Source organism: Lutzomyia longipalpis, chromosome 3 (genome assembly GCF_024334085.1).
Source record: "Lutzomyia longipalpis isolate SR_M1_2022 chromosome 3, ASM2433408v1".
Lineage (NCBI taxonomy): Eukaryota > Metazoa > Arthropoda > Insecta > Diptera > Psychodidae > Lutzomyia > Lutzomyia longipalpis.
Genome location: NC_074709.1, coordinates 5207832 through 5231653, shown reverse-complemented (window position 1 = coordinate 5231653; position 23822 = coordinate 5207832). Strand labels below are relative to the sequence as shown.

General features: G+C 35.2%; 3 protein-coding genes across 3 annotated transcripts in view; 1 reads left to right on the top strand and 2 right to left on the bottom strand.

The window, feature by feature from the left end:
* LOC129791558 (trifunctional purine biosynthetic protein adenosine-3) overlaps positions 1–23822 on the bottom strand; it is a 1078967-nt gene that overhangs the window by 520925 nt on the left and 534220 nt on the right. The gene's annotated exons all lie outside the window — the stretch shown is intronic.
* The window catches only part of LOC129791559 (potassium/sodium hyperpolarization-activated cyclic nucleotide-gated channel 3), a 1048222-nt gene that overhangs the window by 631284 nt on the left and 393116 nt on the right, over positions 1–23822 (bottom strand). The window lies entirely within an intron of this gene.
* On the top strand, positions 15501–22182 carry LOC129791637 (protein extra-macrochaetae). The gene is made up of 2 exons (XM_055829890.1): positions 15501–16303; positions 21190–22182. The coding sequence occupies exons 1-2, from the start codon at positions 15884–15886 to the stop codon at positions 21241–21243; spliced, it is 474 nt and encodes a 157-aa protein (XP_055685865.1). The 5' UTR covers positions 15501–15883; the 3' UTR covers positions 21244–22182.

Sequence of the window (23822 nt, the reverse complement as noted above, 5' to 3'; positions counted from 1 at the left end):
GGATTAGCTAGAAAAAAACAAAGAATAATTAGCCCTAAACAATGACGTCACATCTCTTTTAGTATATAAAGCATTTGTGACGTCATTTTTTGCATTTTTAGATAAATCGTTATCGCCTTTTCTATTTTTTAAGTAATATTTTTCGATTATTTAAACGAATACGTTCATCGCGATTATTTTCTCTAATTAGAGATTTTCCCATAGAAAATGGATAAACTCCTTTTTTTTATCAAGTTTAATTAATTTTATTTATTTTTTAGAGCAAGATTTGTCGTTTAGACTTGAAGGAGATTTTTTTTTCAGAGTATCTTTATGTGACAATCTAAGAGTAATTTTTATTGAGAGACTTCCATGGAAAATGCTTGAGGTATGTTTAAGAGAGAATGTGCAACACACGGTGGCCGTGTTGTATAATGGTATAATAAAACATCTGCAATATTTTCAGTGTGAGAACTCTATTTGAGCGACCTACGAGAGCAAATTGCGAGAATTGGAAGCACAATTGACATCTGTGCATGCATTTGTTCACAAAATTTCCACTCATACTGCATTTTGTATACATATATTTGTACAGAGATTGAAGGAGAATATTTCCAACATGTCCTTTTGTACATATTCCCTTACATTTTCGCTTTTTTTTTCCTTCCTCAAACAGACGGTATGTGTGACTTTTCCCCTTTTAATAAAACACAACATTTCATACACATAGCACATGCGGTGAGAAAAGGGGTGAGTTTTCTATCACCTGGGATTTATCATTGAAAAATGTATCTCTCCTAAATATCTATAACTCTCAAACAATGTCATCAATTTTTGCCCAAAATTTGTGCCAAATGGCTTGCAATTATGGGGTGCTAAAATGATGCAATAAAGCAACAGAAAGGGTCTACACGCGGAGTTTTTCGGTGAGTTTTATTTTTTATACATTTTGAATTTTCCCAAGAATTTTACCCAAAGAACCATCACCCGCAATGGACATATGTTCGACACATGAGGAAAACCACTTTTTGGGTATATTCGACATGATTCTTTGATAAAAATGTCTCCGACGAGGATAACCAAATTTTATGGGGACTCTCAAGGCGTCATTTTTTTTCTTCTTAAAATATATCTTTCTTCCTTGCTAAGACAAAATTTTAAACGCATGTCCTGCACATGTGCCCCCAAAGAGAGATGAAATACAACCATATCGGGATCAAAGATGCGTTTTCTCGGTACCAAAAGTGATATTGGGATGTTTTCAATTACCCAATGCAGCCATATAAAAGACTTTTGAAGTGTCTGCGATAATTTCTTCAACACGCAGAAGAAATTCTGAGAATTATATAAAGAAAATATTCCATATGTTTCCATCCTTGTGTGCGGAATCTCATCAAGGGAATGTAATATTCATTGCGAAATTGGGAATTAAATAAAATAATGCGTTTTATTCAGGGACCAAGAAAGAATCCTTTGAAATTCGGTTGAAATCTTGAAATTTCAGTACAAAATTCAAAGATTTTAAGGGTTTCTTGGTCGCTGAATAGCGCCCAATATACAGATTAAACGATAAAAGACTCACCTACCATTAGTTCCTCCCAATATGTCTCAATTAAATTGAAAGTCCTCACGGGAACCAAAAGGGTCGAAGAGGGTGAAGAAAAATTCTTCTGGCATTTTCAATGAGCGTGGGAGTGTTGGTGATGTGCTGAAAAACAAAAGTGAAAGGATTATGAGTGGTTTAATTCAATTTTTACAGCCTCCCTAATAGGACTTTGAAGCATCTTGAACAATGCTCCTTTCATTCAAAGTTAAAAATCTTATGTAAAAGCCTGTGAAGATACAACATAATCTTCCTTGTAATGTAAGTCCCCTTTCAGTGCGATCAAACGGAATTAATTATTGATTTTCCTTTAGAACAAAACAGAATAAATTCAAACAGCATCAATGCTAAAAGGATCTTTTAATTTGCACTAAATCATAAATACACACATCAAAATTATTTTCATGACATAATGTTGATTATTGCCCTATGTTTGGGCAAACCGTAAAACATTCAACACACTGAATAACAATGAATTCACAGTTGGAGGGATGAAAGGGAATAATTTTTCATTATCTACAAATGGGTCATATGGCATGTCACACTGAAAGGATGAAGAGCATAATAAAGAGTGGAAATCACAACATTTCCCTGACTCCTTCCCCTTCAGAGGAAACATTAACTTTGATTGGATTTTTGGACTTTTTTTAAATTATTTTTTTCAAGCCCATTTGTAGCTTTTTAGGGAATTATCTTAGCGGGGAAATTCTTTGTAGATTTCCATAGTTTTTCATTAATAAACCCATTGGCTATGACAAGGTGTTCATCCATTGTTATACGAGCATCATGAGCACCCCTTCTCTCTCTCTAAACTTTACATCCCTAATTATTCGATTTGCTCTCCGTTTGTATTCGATTCGACAGATTGGTACGCGCGCGCATATTTTTGTCCATTTGTCCCTAACAACTGCCTCTAGTTTTTATATTTATTGTATGGCGGTTCATTGAGCATATATAGAGAGTGAGAGACTAAAGCGAGAGTGCGAAAATGTTGAGTCTAGATCAAATAATATCTCTATATCAGTGCGAGATTTGTGTTGAAAAAGGAATCGTTTGTTCTGGGTGCGTCAATCGCGCGCCAATTCTCGGCACGCCATATGCAACACAAAATTTTCATCAAATAACAACAAATGCCTCTTATGGGTTCACCTTCCCCTTGCCCTCTGGCTTTCGCCTATATAAATGTGGATTTTGTTGATCACTGCAGATGCCGCGTTCTGACTCTTCTGCCTTTTGCCACATCGAACACATTGTGTCATATGGCACTTTGAATAATATTTCTTTGCCACCGCGTGGACTCCTTTTTTTCCCAACTTCCCCAACAAACCGCCTCATTGTCATTGGTACAAACATCACTGTGTATACACATAATTTTTTCTCTAAATATGTATGATTTTTATTGAAATATCAAACAGCAGTTGGACACATCAAAAATTTCCCTTACTCGCTGCTTCCCATAAACCCCCTTAGCTGCGCGCATTGCCTTCGTACCCCGCATATGGCAACTGTGGGGCTTCCTTCTCACAAACTCTCCTTCCGGGAACTTTGCAGCACACACTGCAGATGCCATTTCTTTCGACCTCAATGAACTCCTTTGTCGCACTACTACTGTGTCCATTTTCATTGTGAGAGCAACATCCAATTTATGTGCCAGCAAAAACATTGAGAACTTTGAACATACTTAGAAGATCATCTGCCACCAGCAGCGTTCCGAAGTTCCTTCTTCCGCAAGTCATTCATTTTGGGATAAATTAGTGGCATCATCACATGTCTTGATCGCTATTTGTTGAAATTAATATTCCTAAATTAGGATTAACGATGCAGTCTGATTATTAGAGAATGATACAACACGCTGAATTTCTTTTTTTAAAAAAAAAAGCGAAACGTCGCTGGAATTAACGGAAACTGTTTAACTTACTTAAATAGTTTAAAATTATTTTTTTTCTGATGATTTAGTTGAACCAAATGAGTAAATTAGAAAATTTTTTCAAAGCAAGATTTTTCCAAGATTATTAATTTTCCAAAATTGTTTAAATTGTCTAAATCGGTTAGATATTCTGATTTTGGCAATTTAGGTTTTAGAATATAAGAACTAAAATATTTGACTGACTAATAAGTTTATGTTTTAACGGTTCTAGATTTAAATAACGTTTCTTGTGAGTTATATCGAAAAATCATTTTCAGTTTTAGGCGCAGGTAATGTTGTCTTAACTGCATGGCCGATCTTCAAACGGCAGTCAATCCCATTGTCCGAAAGAATAGGAAAATATATAAAATTCTAAGTTTCTACATATAATTTCCGTATATTAGGAGAAGAAGAGATCAACTTGGACCCCACAATACAATAAGATATTAAGATTCTCAAATCTTGACTTCAAAATTCATCTCAAGATTTAAAAAAAAATCCCTAACTATCTCTACGTCTTTTCCGTCCCATTAAATTAAGAATTCAAACCATCATATCCATCATATCAAATTTTTCCAAAAATAATAATCCCATTACTACAGCAAAGTTCATTTTAATCTATTTTTGTCCATATTAATCAAAGTTTGATGAATTGAAGAGCTAGATCAGCTGACGAGGAGCTCGATCGCACAATGAGTTGGTAATTGATGTAAGTTGGGGTATTTTAATCAATTGATGAGTGACCGTGGAAGAAATCGTTATATGGGACTTTTCTTCAGAGAGCTACCAGCATCAAAAATTTCCATTGTACATACCCCTCATACACAATCGCAACGTTAATCAGTTTTAGGGGCTTAATTGGAAGTGTAACATTGGAATTATCCAACATTTTCTTCCACTAATGTACTTGTGATGGGCCGTCTCAGAAGGGATAATTGACTCAAAATCTCTCCACCCGAAAAATCTCTCAAATGGTCTTCTGTGTACGTGCATAACAACCATGGGAAATGTTGTGTGGGACAAAAGGGAGCAATTTAGAGCGTCTGAGATCGCACGTGTGTGGGAAGTTCATTTTGGCTGCGGATCGGAGTCTCACAGAAGGGGGTGACAAGCGGGGATGAAAAAAAAGGACATCAATTGATGGCCATGAAAATGTACAATCAAGCCATTGGATTTTCCCATCGGATCATCGGCAGCTGCACAAAGGCTTCCTATCGAATTTAACGGAGTGCATATGAGAGGAAGTATGTTAATGCTGACGATGTTGTGTGAACTAATAGGGGCGGACGTCGCTTCTGCACGCGCATCACACGTGGCGTCATTGATAACGAGTTCCCCATCAATTTACTCACTCTGGAAGCATTTTTTTCTTTTCTTTTCTAACATCCACACCACATTGAGAATCTCATGGGATTTCCGCAGAGTATTAACACACACATGCGAAAAAAAAATTGTACCCAATGATAGAAGAGTTGTGGAGACTTCCTGGGGACTGTTGACTGCATTTCCTCGATCTCTGCACACTTCCACCAGATGCTATTCTCTGTCACTGCAGTTCCACAAAACTTGTAAAGAGAAAAACTCATTGAGTTTCCCTTCTATATCTCATCCGGAGATCACATGGCAGAATTTTGTTTCCAGATATGGAAGTACAGCAGAGAAGCATGGTCTAGCCAATCAAGCGCATTTGAACATAACTTGTGTCACTTCTTCAGCGGCATATGTTGCCTTTTTGTACTAAAGAGAAGATACCATCGACTTCTATCTCATCCAATACCTATCAAGTTCAGCTGCAAATACCTTCAGTTTGTCTATTCATCTGCGCACCCAGGAGGAGATAAACTTCACTTCCACCTCATATACTTAATCGTCCAGGTGAGCACATGTGCTGCGAATCTCACTCACCACACAGTCGAGGTATCTATTAATGAATTACATTGGTACAATTACTTTGGTTAAAATACACTCCTTTCTTGCGATTCTCGTGGATAAAACATTGTATAGGTGATGGTGTGGTTATAGAGAGAACATTCATTGGAAATCATTGAATATTACATCGTACAGTAAAGGAACAAAATTCTCGATTATTTCCTCAAATGCCGTATTTTTTTTTAATACAGAAACGAATAAACTCCTTTTCAATCATTTTCTTCTAGTTTTAGATAAAAAAAAGAATTTCCTCCTATTTCCACAAAATTGTGCAGTTGTGCGGTTGTGCGGTTGTGCAAAAGTCCAAAAGAAAACCCAAATTCAACACTTTTCGCGAGTCTATACCAAAATCAGTTTTTCGCGTTTTCTGGCTCTTCTGTACGTTTTAGAGTTAAAAGACGTGAATTTTGGGATCACCCCAAAATTCCTTGGAAAAATGGGAAATTTTTTTAAATTTTTTTTTCCTTCAAATTTTGTCTTTTCAACCAAATGGGTAAAATTCACCATTCAGACAGTCTTAAGAAATCTTAATTACTTAAGAAAAACTTAAGATTTCTTAAGAAAAGTTAAGAAAACTTAAGAAATCTTAAGAATTCTTAAGATTTCTTAAGACTGTCTGAATGGTGAATTTCACCCTATGTATGACAAAACTGCCCTATGGTACTCTATATAGCCGTACCAAGGAAATGTTAGCACGGTTGGTGTGTGCAGCAAAATAAGACAGACCACATGGTGGATGTTTTATTAGTTGCGTGCATCGAACTGTAATTTTAATATAAACAAGAATTTATCGTAATTCCTCTTACAAAGCGTCAACTATCGTCACATGTAAAGTGGAAAATGCAAAAAGGGAGTAGCTACTCTCCGCCACATAAGAGAGATTGCCTTTTAGCAATTGACTTGCGGTTTGTTCCTCATCAAATACACTCCCAGGTTTGTGATCGCTTTAAAAGAAGTATTTCATACAAGTCGCATAAACACGATAAATAGTGTGTGCCTAGCCCAAGACTGTCTACCCGTACGTAGCTCTGATATGGATAAAACGAGTCACCTTGCTTTCCCCGCAATCGACTTCTTGGGCTCCTTTATTTCTTTCTTTTTTTCCCGTTTCTTTTGCTTCTCTTCATCTTGCAGAGACTTCTCTGCCAGCCATCCACATGCGGTATAAGTAGCCTGGAGATAGTGGTAGCTGTATTATTGAAGAAAATAAATTGTCCTCCACCAATATAGCCTCCATATGTGATTGCATTCCCTGATTCCCCAACATGCTACACTTACTGTGTGCGCACACACAGCGAGCTCATTTGAAGGCTTTTTCCTATTTCGTGTGATTTGATTTCTTGGGATTTTATCATGAGGTGGAATCTCGCGCGCGAAATGAAAACACCTGACGTACAATAAATCTTCCAATTGCCATATGCAATGAAGAGATTTATTCGCATTCTTCTCCCACCGCTGTCGTACACACATTCCCATTTCATTGGCAGCAATTTTATGTTTACTCCCAACATGTTGGCAAAAATTTGTCCAATTCAATTATTTCTCTGTATCTCCTCTTCCTCATTCTCCCTTAATTTGCTGTCTTAAGGCGCACGATAAAAAATTGCTCAAAAGCAACAAATACTCCTTTTTATCTCCCTTTATTTTTCTCAAGAATCATGTTAATGCAAAATAATAGGTTTTGAGAAGTTAAAAATCAGTAAAAATAAACCACAGCAGGTACTATTTTTCAACAAAAAAAGCCCCCAAAAACCCTACTTGAGAAAATCTATGTATGTGCCCTCATGCAGGGATCTTCAAGGAATAAGTTTTGAACTTATTGGTTGTTGAGGTGCATATTAAGGATCAAAGGACCGTAAAATTTCACCAAACATGGACAAGCACCTGCATTGCAAGTCCCTTGATCACTTTTTATCTTTCTCTCCCATCTAGAAGGTTGAGAAGCAAGGTTTTTCGCTTTTTACAGTGCAAAATGACTCTGTAATATTTCCATGGAAGGTGAGCACATTAGAGAGATAACAGACAATGTTAACTTGCAGAAAATGACTTAATTGCATTTCAAAACTTTGAGGAGGACCTTTATTATTTTTTCTCAATATATTCTCAATATTCAATTAAAATTCTTCACAATTTTGATTCTCAAATAATTTTGTAGTTTTGTTTTTAATTTTAAAAAAAAACTAAAAATTATTAAAAACTTTAGACATTCAATAGAATACCTGAAGAATTTGAAGAGGCACCTGCTGTGCTCAAGTGACTCACTCAAGTAAGAGAGTTTTATGGAACAAAATGAACTTTTGGTACGAAAATATCAAGCAGAGAGTCTCACCACCCACCCAGACAGAAGAATTCCTGGAAAATTTTCACATTAGAATGGCAATTGGAGTGGCAAATAGCCCATTTTGGGAACTTTATTGCAGGTGGTGGTACATGTATGGGGTACTTTAAGCATAGCAGGGTATACGGCAGAGGCTGAAGATCTCGGAGAGATAAAGGAAGAATTTAAGAGAGGATTAACAAGGTAACAATATTGCATGAAAACCTCCTGACGAAGAAAAAATAGCAATAAGTCAAACATTTTCAACTTTTATAATGCATTTTCTATGCCTCTTTTTGCTTCTTTTTAAGTACCAAACTATAGGTAGGTATACAAAATAGGTATTATGCTGAACATTTGGGTTTTATTTGTTCAAAAAATTTCTAAAGTGTTGTCCTTAAAAATTTGAAAATTCAAATCTTTAATTCTCAGTTTAAACTAAAATATGCTAGAAGGGGTAAACTTTAGAATAATATTTTTGAAAGAAAGCTAAAGAACGATTTGGGTGTTTAACCCTTTGGAGGATTTTGCTGGCCACAATGTGCAATTTAGATCTATAAATCGTCAAAGAATTAAAATCTGTTTATTCGTGATAAATTTTACATCCTTGTGGAGGGAAATTTTATTTATTTAGAGTTCACCGAAAGAAAACTCGAAAAAACATTTTTCTTATATAGTAAAATTTAAGGTCAAAGTATTGAGGTTAGAAATATTGATCCTTCAAGGATTAAATACCTTAATAGATCAGACAATTTAAGCTTTTCTTCAAGGGTTAAAAAGTATTTATAGGCTCACAATTAAATTAAAAAAATAAATAAAAAGCAGATCTTCTAACGTTATTAAAGAAATGTCATTTAATTAAATATCTAATTGAAGGAAAATATGTCAAACATTAAAATAAACGTCAGTCGTTAAAAAACTAACGTCAAACTTGAGAATTTAGCCCCATTCTCCCCTAAGGAGAATAATTTCCTACAACAGTCTCAAGCACTCTGTTAAAATGTAATTATAAAAGGAGAAATAAATCAAAAATAAATGAGAATTTGTAAAACTTTTGTGGCAACTAATGCCCTTTAGGGTATTCTGTGGAAATCTCCTTTTGCCACTATATTGCTAATCAATACGGGGCGAGTTGTGGCACATGGAATAATTCCATTTCCGGTCATTTGATGTGTCTTCTGTGTTTGTGAGTCATTTGTTAGCGGTGCAAAACTCTTGGAAATTCACAAGGTGTTCATATTTCAAGCTTCTTTCATCCACTTCTGCACCTATGGGGTATTTTTTTACAGAGAGAGCCTCTGCATCTATAAGTGATGTAGAATTCCACTTAAGGCATTCTTCCTTTGGGCACTTTTTTCCCTTTTTTTCATTCTTCGCTTTATTATAATGCACATAGGTACATATTTTCTTCTACATATACAACACACCTCATACGAGTATTTCCTCATTTTAGCGCTCTTTTGAGATTCTTTCACGCCGCCAAATGAGGTGCTGTGTGAAGGTGAAAAAGAGCAAGAATTCACAATTGGAAATCACCACAAATGTTTAGGCTGTGGAGAGCGGGATGGTGGAGAGATAAAGGAGGGACGTCTCATGGAGAAAATGAGGCAGTGTATGCCGAAGTAAATCCCTGAAAATTGCCCTCCACGGTGAGAGAGACACTTCAATGAATAAAAATAGTTAATATTGAGTTTTTGTTTATTTTGTGCAGGTGTCCAGTGTAAATAGCCATGAATGACTAAATGAGGTACATACAGACGTATGCGATGTGTTTCTCAGTAGAGCTTTTTCTTCTCTTCTTCAACCAAGTGTGTGGCTGGGTTCTTTCTGTGCGTCAAATACTGAGAAAATGCAAAGAATACGCGGCAATTTAGCATTTGCTACGCATCCAATTTGAAATTCAACATTGTGGAATTTCGCATGAAAATGAGGAGAAAATGCAAAAACACTCCAAGGAAGGTAAAGCTTGATTGATGGAGCTCTCTGGCATGGGTTAAGTTCAAGAGTCCCGCCTTGAGCGTCTTTTCCACATAACATATGAATCTTCCTTTCTAGAATTTGTCCACATTATATGCAAAGAAGGAAAAAATATCAAATGGACATTCGCTACACACAATATATTGTACAGTGTGCGTCATTATTTAATCGTGGGAACGTTGGTCTTTTTGCAAATATTTAATTTTAAAATTTTTATTGCGATTCACTTTGAAATATTTTTTTTATCACTCAACCATTTGGGGCGAATCAAATATTTACCCGACTTTCGACAGACCAAGACACTGGACAAGGAAAGATTAAGGTGACAAGACGACGAGACTTTATATGATGATGTGTTTAATGGTGATTTCTAAGAAAAAACCTCTGCAAATCATTTGATTTATTTTATCGTTCATGTTAAGCAAATCTCCATTTTAAAAGCATTTCAAGCAAATAAGCGACTATTTTCTATTTTAATAAATTAAATGTTGCTGGCGCTACGTTGTTATATTTGAATCAAAAATTCTACATACTGTCAAGTGGAGTAAGATGTGCTTTTTATAAAAAAAATGAATGCTTTTAATGTTTAAGGAAGGTCCTTTAAAGAAAATAACCTGAAACAAAACTAATGTTTAAGCTTATCCCTTTTCTTGGTTTTTATTCACGATTTCCAAGAGTTTAATAGAGTTGATTTTCTTTCAGATTTTTACCCCAGTAGACAGTAGGAAAATCATTCAATTAAATTAACCAAATATTTGTGATGCAAATTATCTAGTTGATAAAGAAATATGTGACAAGATCTGGTATCTTTGGAGCCAAAACTGGAAGCTTTATACATTTCTTAATTTTTTCAAAATTCATAAGACCTAGAAAACTTACGAGGAGAGATTAGTCTTGATTTTAAAGCTAAACTATCATCTTTTAAAAATTATCGAATTTTATTTAGTTATTGGATTCAAAAGACTGCTTAAAACATAATAATTTGATAAACAAGTTCAGTCTTTTCTGTATGAAAACTTCTTCATTTAAAGGAACAAACAATTTAGGATAAAATCAAAACTTATGTAGGAAACCAAGTTAGACAAAAGTTTACTAAAAGCTCAAAAGAAATAATTAAAATTAAGGCATTTCCTAAACTCTTATCAGACTGTTTTAGTCCCGATCTCCCCTTTGGAGATTTCTTATCGCAACACAGCGGGATCACCTGATATTTGGAAATTAGTGAAAGGCCGTTGAAGCTCAATTCGGGTAGGTACGTAATGTAGGTAGTTATTCACCTCAAAATGGGTGTGAATATTCGCATTTATATCCATCCTTAAGTAATATGGTGTGTAAAATATGTGGTTAAAAGAAAAAAAAGCACGGGGATAATGTGAATAAAAATGACCAAAGAAGGTGTGCTTATCGCCAATCAACTTGGCATATAAAGTCACACACTACGCAAGAAATTGACAGTCTTACAGAGGTTCAGAGAGCAAATAGAGACGAAAGAAATTTGTGCTATTTGCTCAACTCACGATCTTGTGCACAATGTACGAAAAAGGCGAGGCTTCCAGTCTTGGTTGACTTTTTTTTTATATGTAATATACCTCCAACTTGATCGCGCATACACCCAACATTCCATCCTTTCATCATGGTGCGATGAGGTGATCGAGCTGGTGTCGGCTTCAATTTGAGGTCCATAAACTCCAATATATGTATGAGCTGAGCTCCTCATTTTTGCTCCCAAACGCGTCCGAAAAAGAATGTCATCTGTATGCGAGTCAAGTTGCTGTTTTCGTTCGGCCTCTTGAGAGAGTTTCCAATTCTGCATGCGGCGTCAGATATCTTGTGTATTTTGCCACGGAAAATAATGTACATAATGTTGTCGTTGTTGTTGTTAATGCCTTCTCACTAACCAGGAAAGGCAGCTCTAATAGTTTGTTGTATTAAAAAAAAATGAATACATTTTAACCCACAGAGAGTGCAATCCAACACATGCCGACAGGTTGTCCATTTACGGGGGTTTGGAGGGCAAAATACTTCTCCAATTTCATAAATTGCTATGCAGAGAATGATGTGCGCAATGTGATGACGAGGAACGCGTTTTATGGATTTTGTCCACAAACTTATTTCATCATCATCGGAGTTTTGTTACAATTCTCCAACATTTTTCAACACACTCAGCACATTAGTTGCATTTTTTGGTAGTTCATTAATACAACTTTGTATGTTTAATAGTCATTTGAGAATTCTTTTTTTGAATTCCACAGCATAGGTAAGCATTACTTTTTCTCTTCTAATGGATTTTTACTTTATAATAAAGTTTTATGAGGTTTTATTTATTTATTTTTTTTTAGTTTTTGGGATCACTTTTGAGCTGATTAACATTTCTCTAATACAAACGGTACACAGTAGACAATTTTATACAGAACTTTAAGAAAGGATATCTCTGGAAAGTTTAGTTCGCTCTTTCTATTATTAATTAATCCTTTCGCAACAAATGAAACATTCTGTATTTATTCTGGATAGTTATTCTACACAGAAAAAAAGTTCGTAGCATTTGTTCGTCAAGAATTTATTAATTAATACCCAAAAATTACATCTTTGTCATAAAACAAAAAAATATTCTTAGGTGTACCGCTAGCATAAATATATAATATTGAACGAAAATTAGATATATAATCTAAATATAAACCACATAGCATAAAATAAACAATAAACTTCCAATAATATCTTCAAAGTTCTCGCGACCGGTGCCCACAATTGGCATAGTGGAATGCTAAATTGTGGGACGAATAATGCCTTTGAGAAGATCGCTCATTGTTCCACTGTGATCGACATCAATTGCTGACAATATTTATTGGCGCCTTGTGCAGGTCAAAGTGGCAAATGGTGGCACATGATTGCTAATTTATTGTTGAGATCAGCAAATAAATAAAATGCCAGTAATCTTCGCTATGTCCTCTTTCCTCTCTCACTCATTCGCTCAAAAATCATTCATCTCCATGTCATGCTGTCCATAAAATGAAAACCCAACTATCGCGCGGTGGATGAGGTTGATGGGTGAAAAGTAACACTTTGATACAAGCAGCACACACAAAAAAGAAGTCATGTCAGGTTAGCTTGGAAGATTATGATAATGATTCTTGAGTGATGTTTAAATTAATGCGCGATGCTACGAAAAAGCTCTCTCGATAGCTCATCCGGTCGCTATAATATGTCCTAGGGGGTGATTGGGATTTTCTTTTTACTGCTATGCTTCTTTTGCAATTAATCTCGTGGAAGTCATACAGATCGAACAGGTTGCCTATATATAAGATGTTGAGTAAACTTCTTTTTTTTATTCCAACCATAATACGTGTGTGATTCAATAAAATATCAATGATTTTTTTCTCTTATATTCCCTGGTGTGTATATAGCTCTGAAAGCTCACGTGTTGCTGAATAAGAATGAGATGACGATGGTTATTCCTTGAGGCCGGGAAATGCTCATTAGCTTGGTGACTGGATTACGCGCATAGACGTATTAATTATATTGGTGGCACCGCGGGCAAAAGCAGAATGTGACTGCTTTTTTTCCACACACAGGTTCATTCTTCAGCAAAACAGGGAGTTTCACAAGAAGATCGTACAATTTTTTCTTCAGTCTTTCTATCTCCCTATTGAATTCACCTTAATTGCATGAAATTTGTCGCATTTTTATCAATTTTTTATCAGTATAGAAAGTTTGCTCTGGTGGGACGTTAATTAACTTTTTGAATAATTTAACAATTTTCACGTGATTTTCATTTCTTATGGTGCTAATTGCTAATCGATCACTCAATCACACCCTATTTGGCATTCATTGAATATAAAATGAGAGACCGGAGAAACACATGCATGAGAGACTGGAAGAAAAATGACTTAGGCGCCTCTAATCACTTGCAAAATTGACTTTAAATATAGTATAATGCGTGCCTTTTGATAAGAAAATGAGTCTTGAGATTGAATGACAAAATATTTCTTACAATTTCCGTTCTCATTTTATTGAATTTTCCTTCGTATTTTCTCCGATTTATCAAGACAACGAAAATTGCGCCTCGTGTTTGAATCTTTTCTTCTTTCCTTCGAACTTTCAATCACGCACACACAAGACGATAAATTCTATGTTTTATGCTTTTTGTCTGACCTCCTCTCTTAACCTTTCATGAATGAATTTCTCTCCGAATTGATTGGGACATGGTGCTTCAGATTTTTTTTCTCGTATTCCTTGAACACAATATATAGAAAGAAAGAAGATAAAGAGACAGAGAGAGAGAAATATAATTTCTCAGGGATCATTCAGTCATGTTTAGGAGTCATCGCATCGAAAAAGGATCCAGCGAGACTGTGTGAAAAGAAGGGACCCTATAAATCACATAAAAACACAAAAATGAAGCTCATAAGTTTCATTTTATGACTCAATGAACTTCACCATTTCACTCCAATCAGTAATTAAATTGCTATAGAAGATTTGTAGCTGATTTTTCTTATTTGTTTTTCTCACATATCAACATTTTTTTTTATTTGATGTGCCTTTTGCTTTTCTTTCTTGGCATTTCGTAAACAAGTGATAAATAATATTGAGTGCGTGTGACTGAATTTTTGGGTCTCACAAGACATTCAATATTGAATCATAAAACTCTTTTTTTTTCAGAAATGCATAAATACTAATGACGACAACTTGAAGTTTTGACGTGAAGCTCAAATGTTCTTATCGCAAGACGCGCTACTGATAGTGTCTCTTATGGCTTGATATTTTGTGCTATGTAGTTAAAATTTAATTGCGTTGTATACTTTTTTGGAGTTTTAAAAAGTTTAATGACTACATAGAAAACATTTCTTAATCTACAAAAAAAATTAATAAAAGTAATATCGTTAGAATTTCATTCAATTAATATTAAATAAATAAATTCCTATACAAAAACCAATAAACTCCTTTAAAGTCTTTAAAAATGTTGCTCTTGAGCTTGACTTCGAGATGAAGAAGGTTCTTAAGGGTTTTAAGAAACCGAAAAGAAAGCAAAATGTATTTTGAAAATTATTTCTTATCTCTACAATCTTGTTTCGTCTTCTTCAGACTTGAGATTTACCTTAAAATTAGCTTTTTAGGAATAGACACTTCAGGTAAATTTCCCTAGAAAGGATCTTAAGTGTTTTACAACCCTCATATTCTAAAGTGTCTAGGAAAATTCCAAAGTTAATTTTTTTAAACGTTCAAACCATGGTGTTCAGAAATAAATATTTCACAATATTAAAGCTCACATACTTATATCAAGAAAAAAGCTCAATATATGTATCAAGTAGATATTTATGTAGGTACAATCTCAATCCAAAATCTAAATAAGACGAATAAAAAAATTGAAACGAATAAAATGAACATAATTCCGTTAAAATCACAACAAACATAACTTTCAATCATATCGTCTAGTCTAGTCGCAACAAAGGAGCTTTTACTTCACTACGAAAGCTCTCCCATCCGCACCCAGCAATATGAGAATTTTGTGAATGGGAAAAGCCTGGAATGCAGTGAATGAAAGCGCATGAACATCGCATCGTGCTCAATCACTGGAAAGGTAAGAAGCCGGGAAAGAGCTTTATTTATGTATTCTTTTTTTTTGCTCTCCGGTGCTCTCGCTCGCGAGTGTGGGAAAATGCATTTTGGAGGGGAATTTTCGTGCAGCTCTCGTGCGTCTGTCTGTCACATTTCGTCCGGAATACCCAATGCGATTTGTAAAGAGGCGGAGCTACGGTGTGTTTGGTATAAAAATGGAAGTGGGGAGACGAAATCGTCATTTGAAGTAGAAGATTCGTTGAGAGCAGTTCAGTGTGCGTGGCACAAAGTTCCCAATTTAATTCACAAATTACCGTGAGATCATCTTTCTTTGGGATTTCCTGTGTAAAGTCTCATAAGGATATTACCATTGAGAGCGTGATTTGTGAAAATTCTTTAGTAAAAGAAAGTGCAAAGTGTGAGAAAATTTCTCTGGAAGATTTTAAATTTTTCTCTTTGAATTTTTGTGTGTGGAATTGGAGAAATCGTGACGAATTGCAAACTATATCAATCAACATAAATTGTTGTTGGAAGCCCCTTTATTAAATTATTATTGTGTCAGTGAGGTTTCCTTTGTAAAGAAGCCAAGAAAAAAAAAGTTCTCAAGGAGTTTTAATAAATGAAAATGAAGGCGATCACAGCTGTTTGTTCAACGGGAGCTTCCGTGCCAGGGATAGCGAGTGGCAGGGTATCGAGGCATCGAGATGGGGAAAATGCAGAAATTCAAATGTATTTGTCAAAGCTGAAGGATCTGGTGCCGTTTATGCCGAAAAATAGAAAATTATCCAAACTTGAGGTGATCCAGCACGTCATTGACTACATCTGTGATCTCCAGAGTGCACTTGAAACACATCCGGCTGTGAATACATTCGATGCAGCAGCCGCCCTCAATCAACCCACCACAAAACACTCAACACCAGTCAGCCCAAGACAGCCACTCGGTGTCCGGCCAAGTCCAAATACAATCCTCACAACCACCGGAACTAATTCATCCACCAGTGAGACAGTTCACCAAGTCAATTCATCAGCTGCAATCACGGTGAGTTAACTCAAATATTTTTGCATCAATTAAGAGCATTAAGCAATTTTAGATCATAAAAAAATAGAAATTTTAGCTAAAAAGATCTGTTGGGATTACTCTTTAAAAAAACTAAAAAGTCTGCCTAAAAAAACTCCACGAGAAAATATTTAAATAAATAATTGTTTTCCAAAGAAAAATGCACAGTGCGTCACGTCATTAATGCAACATAAAAAAAAACTCCAAACTAAACACTAAAGAACTCATTAAAAATTTAAGAAAGAAAACATGACGAACTTTGTTTATGTCTCATTTTTAAAAGAAAAAGATGTCGTAAAGTAAAATTTAATTACGCTATACTATAACGTAGTAACGTAAGCTCATTCTGGGCTGTTTTTTTGCCTAAATTACAATTATTTCACAATCATTCATTCTCTTCATTCTTATTGTCATTCTACTGAACAAAAGAGACATTAGGGACACAAGTTAGAATAAACCAGGATGTAACGAATTTGAAGACAAATTAGGACTTTGAGGTTATGTTCTTTACGCTGTACAGTAGTAAACTCATTGTAACTTTTATTACATTTTCAAGTGAATCCTTCACTTTTTTTTTATTCTTAAGATGCCCTTTGTGGGCTTTTCGCATGAAGGTAAAATTAAAACAATTTCTGCGTTTTTCCACATCACAAATGGATACATTTTGTGAAGGTTTAGGTATAGTTTAAAAGAAGGGAAAAAAAGCTGGGCAGAAGTAGCACAGAAAATACTTAAAAAGCGAGGTTTTTGGGTTGGTTCTATGTGCGCGATTTCAATGTGAAAATTGAACACCTGCGAGAATTTGAAAAATTGTAATGTGTGAATAGCGCAATTCGACCATCAAATGGGCTTTGTTCACGATTTTGTTGTCGTCTTTCGTCTTCATTTATTATTATTTTTTTTTAAGACACTGTGCCTGTTATATTTTGGCATCACAGCTGTGTCTCCAATTCGTCTCTGACCGAATGGTTGTTGATTAATAAACTTGAGAAAGATCACTCACCAAAGTGCGGTCAATCAACAAGTTGTCTATATAATGCGCGATGTGTGGCAAATATGTATAATTTTGTATGCATAATGCAAAAAGGAAATGGTATGCGGGATTTTGTCTTATCAGTGAGACATTGCATTTCACATTGGCATTCTCTTAAACTTATAACAATATCAAGTTTTCTGTCGGTGATAGCTTGTACATAAGTATACAGTGTGTGATTGTGTCTCAAATTCCCAATTGTGGATGATCATCTTTCTCATATGTATGTCTGATGTTATATATACTTGGCGTTTGCTCTCGCATTCGAGAGAATGTTTGTTCGGTGCGGTGATTTTGGCTCAAGCAAAGAGTGTGTGTTTTATTTGTGAAGCAAAAGGAGAACACGTGCACTTATTTCTGTAACTGCGCGACAAACACACAAATTACCATGATAGAGGCACCACCAGAGAGTGAGACGATGGAGCTAAGAGGGAGCTAGAATGATATGATCAGGGCCGGCAGCTTTTTTTTTCTCCTCTCCTTCTTCACTTCACTTCATCTTGTCTGCACCGCGAAGACGATCACTTGGGGTCTAAATTGTGGAGTGAGAGGAAAAGAAAAAAACGAGAGCACCAGTGGCCCAAGATCACTGATCATTTTTAATTCTCCTCCCCATTGACATTTCCTAATTTGTCATTTAAATCACACACAATACGTAAGAAATATATATCATTCCAAGAATCCACGTTAGCATTCACATGCGATCTTGTATGATGGTGATCGTGATCATATAATTATGAAGAAAATATCTCACATCGCGATTTGCAATCTCATTCAATGGAGATCACTGTGCTGGGGGCGCTAGTGAAGAGAGACTTCTCATGTACAAACTCATGAGAATTGTAGGGAAGAAGTCTTTGATCCTTTGAAATTAATTAAATCATTTGCTCGATCATTTGTAAATATAACTGATCATATAGAAGAAATAATTTTAGTTTATTTACTCAATCAATGGAGAATTTCTAATCTCTTCATCTGAAAAACTGCTAATTTCATCACATTTTTCCTATTTTTCCCTACAACTTGCAATTTCTTTCAACTGCAGACTTATTCATCTTTTTGCAAGTGAACTCTCTATTATTGTTCCCTCCAATTGATCTACCTCCATGTTCACATTGTAATATTTAACAAACAGAAATGATTCTACACTTTCAAAGCTACCTTTTTGCCTTTCTTTCAATTCCCCCCATTACAATGCAAAATGATTTCCCGCATTGTTGGCCGTTTTTGCATATTTAATCAATTTCCATTCGTCAAAAATCAAATAGAAAGTTTCCACGCCATGTGGCAAAATTGTCCGTGGTGAGAGAGTCAATTTATCGTGATTTTAGACTTAAAACTGCTTTGCTTTGGAGTGCAAAAAAAGACGTTGAAATGCTTTAAAAATTTTGCTTTATGGTCCAAATGGGATTTTTTCTTCTTCTTCTTCGGAGAAGCTCTAACAAAAATCACGTGGAGATGAAGCGAAAGATCACCACTTTATTTGCTCAACTTCTTCGTCGTTTTTTTTTCATCCACTTTTTGGCTCTGCTCGTGATGGCTTTCAGGGGCGGTAGAGGGGGAGTTGAGAAGAGAAAGAGCAGCAAAGATTTGTATGGTGAAATGTGTCGCGATTGCAATCTCGCGATGCGGTGCTTTCTTGCCCAAGAAGTAAAACACACAAGTGTTCAAAATGTTGCCTCTCCCCGGCGTGGCCAAATGCAACATATGTATATATGGGGAGATCGACCAAATGGAAAAATCTGACGTGATTTTATCTTGAGAAAAATAAATTGTAAGTTACCCCAGCTATGGGAGAAATAATGAGAAATTTGCGCAAGTAAACTTTTTTCTTCTTCGCATGTGAGAATATTTTTATGTTCATGCAATTTGAGATTTTTTTTCTCAATGCTCAAAAACTGTGAAAAAATTGTACATAAATACTTATGCAGAGAGAGCGAGAAAATTGTCGTGGGGTTTCTCTTTTTTTTTTTTAAACTTCATTCCCTCACTAAGAATTATGCAAATGACCAAATGAGGTGGAAACGCAACTGGGCTTTTATGTTATGTGTATATAATTTGAAAATTTATGAGTGTGTCATCAATTTTTTTGACATTTTAATTTTTTTTTACATGCCTCCCAACTCGAATATTTCGCAATGTTGCGATTTTTATTCATATAAGCATAAAACATACATAATTTCGGGGTTGCTTTAGGAATGTGACGTAGTGCATTTTGTTTGGTATTAAAAGCAATTTAAGTTGCAATTAAATCCAGGGAAGAATGCACGGAGGTTTTTAGAACATTTTGCAAAAGAATTATTAATTTAATGACTCAAATTGCGTCAAAATTGAGTTTAATTGCTTGCGCATTTAATGTTGTAAAGCATAAACTTGATTTTTTTCTAGAGCAAACATAAAAAACTATATTTTGTGTTTTTAACTGTGATTTTTTTTCCTATGCCAATGGCCCAGTAAATTATCTTGAATTTTTTACTTGTTAAGAGATTTTCTGTTTGGACACACAGGACGTGACTAAAACCAAGAGAATTTATGTACAAAAAAAATATGTAACTGACTCACAGCCCTGAAGAAGGCCATCAGAGACGGAGTTCAGCGATAGTTTTATTGTTATTTTTGTTGTACAATGAAAAACTTCTCACCATCAAGTGCATGAATTTTCACATAGAAATGCTTGTTTGTTGAAAATTTTCACACGACTCTCGAATGAGGTCATTTAGTTTATCAAAAAAAATAACACCACCACAGGAAAAGCGTTCGGAAAAGTTGAATATTTTCACGTGAAACGGCATTTTGCATGGAATATGGATTTTTTTTTCGACCACCATAAAATTTCTTTTTATTCCCAACCCATAAACACACTTAATGCGGTTTTGTGCGATGCCTCAGTGAGAAAAAGAAGTTGACAATATGACCCAAATTGTGAGACTTTATATTTTCTGGTGGTGCGCGAGGAAAAATGATAATGCAGAAAAAACTGAAACGCTGTGAGGTCGCGTGGTTGGAATGGGGGGAAAAATGATAGACAAGACTTGTGCAAAACAAGCAGCAATTAATGTTAAATTTATGCAAACAAATTTGTATATATACGTCTCGATCGCTGCGCATTGATACATATGTAGACATCACATAGGTAGTTAATCGAATTATAGAGAAATGGCAAAGTATGTGGGTGATTTATTGTGGCGGATATTCCCCAAATTGGCATCTTCCTCTCTCGCTTCTATTGAGGATCATACACAATAATGCTTTAATGCTGTGAGAGCTTTTTTTTTCATTTTGTTTTGCTGTTTTTGATTTTTGAGGATGAGAGAGACGCGATTCAATGGAAGCCACCACGTGCACGTTTGTGCTCAGAGACCGTATCCGGGACGCGATTGTTGGGTGTGCAAGATCATTTGTGTGACTGATTGACTGTTGCAATTGCCCGTGAGGGGGGAAAATTCAACGAAGAATGTTTTTGGGGAGTGCTTAGAGAGAAAGGTTTTGTATGTATGTACGTATGTAGTTATGCTTTTGGAAAATGGTTAAAATGGGAGTTTTGTTAGGCAAATTTCCGCATTGATATGCTGCTAAATCATTTATCAAAGTTTGATTTATTGAAAGAAAAAAAACTAAGTTTTCTATTCAAATGAAATTTGCACTGAAGCTCCTCCCAATGAATGTGGGTGGAGTTTTGATTGACAGACACAAACAGTTGATTTAAATTAACTAAAAAACGGTAATAAATTAAAGAATTCCCCACAGATCTAAAAGAACTTCGTAGGACAATGCTAAGAATATTCCTTAAAAATTCATAAATGCTTTAACAAAGTTTTTTTTGCCTTCTTTGCAGACGACAACAGAAACAACAAAACCCGTGAGCAGCGATCGAATGGATCTATGTTAGGACTTAAGATTTTACCTTATGTAATATTGTTGTGTGTAAATAATAATAATAATGTATAACCTCTAGAGACTGGAGACGATCACACAACATTCAGCCAGGAGATAAAAAAAAAAGAAAAATTTAAATAGAAATCAACAAACTTAAAAATCGAATACAAAGTGAAGGGCCGTGGGATTTTGATGGTTTTCTTTCATGTAAAAACGTTTGAGAATGTTGAAAATTTTGTCATCGTCTCCTGCACAAAAAAAAGATGAAGAACAATGCAATTGTAGGAATGCTAGATACAAGCAGAGGGCTACACAAAGATTTCTTTATTCATCTTTTTTTAAATAAAAAAAAACAATTTCTTAATAATGGACTTGAATAGATTTTAGCGATTTTTATGTTTAGTTTCTTTTTTGAATTGTATAGAGGATGGAGAATTAATTAAATAAAAAAAATTGTTCTGTGATCGTAGATTATTTTGTACAAAATGTAGATTACAAGAGAAAAAGAAAAAAATCTTTATTAACAAGAAATATTTTTTTTCCTTTTTAATGAATGAGAACATATTTAACGCAATAGGTGGACTGTAGAACACATTAGCAGAAAAACGAAGCATTAATTTAACAAACAAGAAAAATCAATTTCTTTTGCATCTTTCTCAAAACCAATTCTCACAAAAAAAATTCAAATGACACAAGCAATAGTCCAGGCATTAAATTATTTTCTTCCGTGACTTTTTCTTTAATATTTCTTGACGCAAATAGCAATTTATATTCCTATTTTTTTTGTAAGTAAGAAAAGATGAGTAATTACACAGATGAGACGAAAACACAATGTAAAAAAAACAAACCAATTAAACTTTTGCTAGTGGGATGAGTTGAAAGAAAACAGGAGAAAGAAAAATCATGGATAAAAAGTGAAGAAAGCAAATAAAAATCTTGATGAAAAAAAAAATCACGAGACTTTCAATTAAATCTCGAGCGCGAGGTAGCCACCAAAGATTTAATTCAGGAGCGAGAAATGCCAGAGAAATTTCCACCATAATGACCGGGATAAATTTTTGGAAGCTTCTCCACAGCACATCAATTAGGGTTCCACCAGAGTGCGTTTGTGTGTGTGGCTTCTTGTGCCCAAGAGCAGTGCATACACATCAGGTAATTCTTCTCCCATGGTTACCTTCATGGGTGATGTGGCAGCGGGAATTCTTGGGAAAAAGTGTTGAATGTTGCCGAAAGAGATTGACGCGGTAGATTTTTGGTCAGGTGTACATTCCATTCCCATTGGGCTCTTCACGCATTCTCTCTTCTCTTCTCCCTTTGCTCCTCTACTTTTCGTTCAATCTCTGTCAATTTGGAGAAACATGAGAAATTATGTAAAAATTCCTCTCGGGAAGAAAAACACGATGGGGAGTGGACTGAGAGAAAAAAATGAAGCAACTCTTTAGTACACCGTGAGAAATGGACCGACTAAATATGAGGAGGAGGATGTCTCTTGTAAGTAGTTTATGATATATTTACTTTACACTGATGCTTAGTCTTACGTGTTTTTTTGCTGTTATTTTGAGTGAGTTTTGGGAAATGGCCATTTTGAGTTTATTAACCCTTTTGCGCTCTTTGGGTCATACGAATTTAATGTTTTTTTTTCCAGGTTAGCAATAAGTTGAATTTACGCAAATGAAGCCAAAAAAAGCGTTCTGAATGATAAATGTTTTCTGAGAGCATCCATAGAATAAATATCGCGATGAAAAGACCTTTTGTTTCAATGTTTCACATAGACGCGAAAGGGTTAAGAGTGAGAATTAATCGAAAAAGACGTAATGCGAAGCACCATTGCTATCGAATAAAAATACAGCATTAAAATACCTTTCAAATGACCCTAAATTCATCCAAATTGAACCATTTCTGCGCCCTCTAGATGATAATAAGAAGGAGAAAAAAGTCCGCCATCTTGAAAAATCACTAAAATCGCGAAATTTGCTCCAATTTCATTACTTTCCACTTCTTAGTAAGTAGTCGAGGTAAAATACAATGTATTGAGTATTATTGTTCTCTTTCAATGCACTTTTCTTGCAACAATTAAATCCCTTTAACCCCAAATTCCACCCACCCGTTCATTCTTTTCAGTGTACAATACACCACACATATTGTTTCAGCAACGGCAATGTGTCGAAAGTTGAGAAAGAGTAAAAGAGAAATAGCGGAGGAGAAGAAAAGCAATGCGCGATGGGAAGGACAAAGAGAGGGAAAAAACACAAGACGAGAGGATGCAGGTGTTCAAAATTGATTCTCGATCGTGAATTAAATCGCGGTTAATCTTTTAATTGAGTGCGCCGTGGTGGCTATTGCATCACGGAAATTGACACACTGTAATGTAATTCGATTGCAATCGCACAGAGGGGCCCCCGCATACACCAATTTCTGCCTCATTCTGATCACAAATTGTGTTGAGTGCTTAAATCTTCGCAATCAAACAGATGGATATGGGGGAAAAATCATGACCATCGTGCAGATTTAAATTAAGTTTAATACCTTTAGCCCCCCTCAAAAAAAAATTGAGAGACATTGATGTGTGGAAGTTTTCATTAACGATTTTGC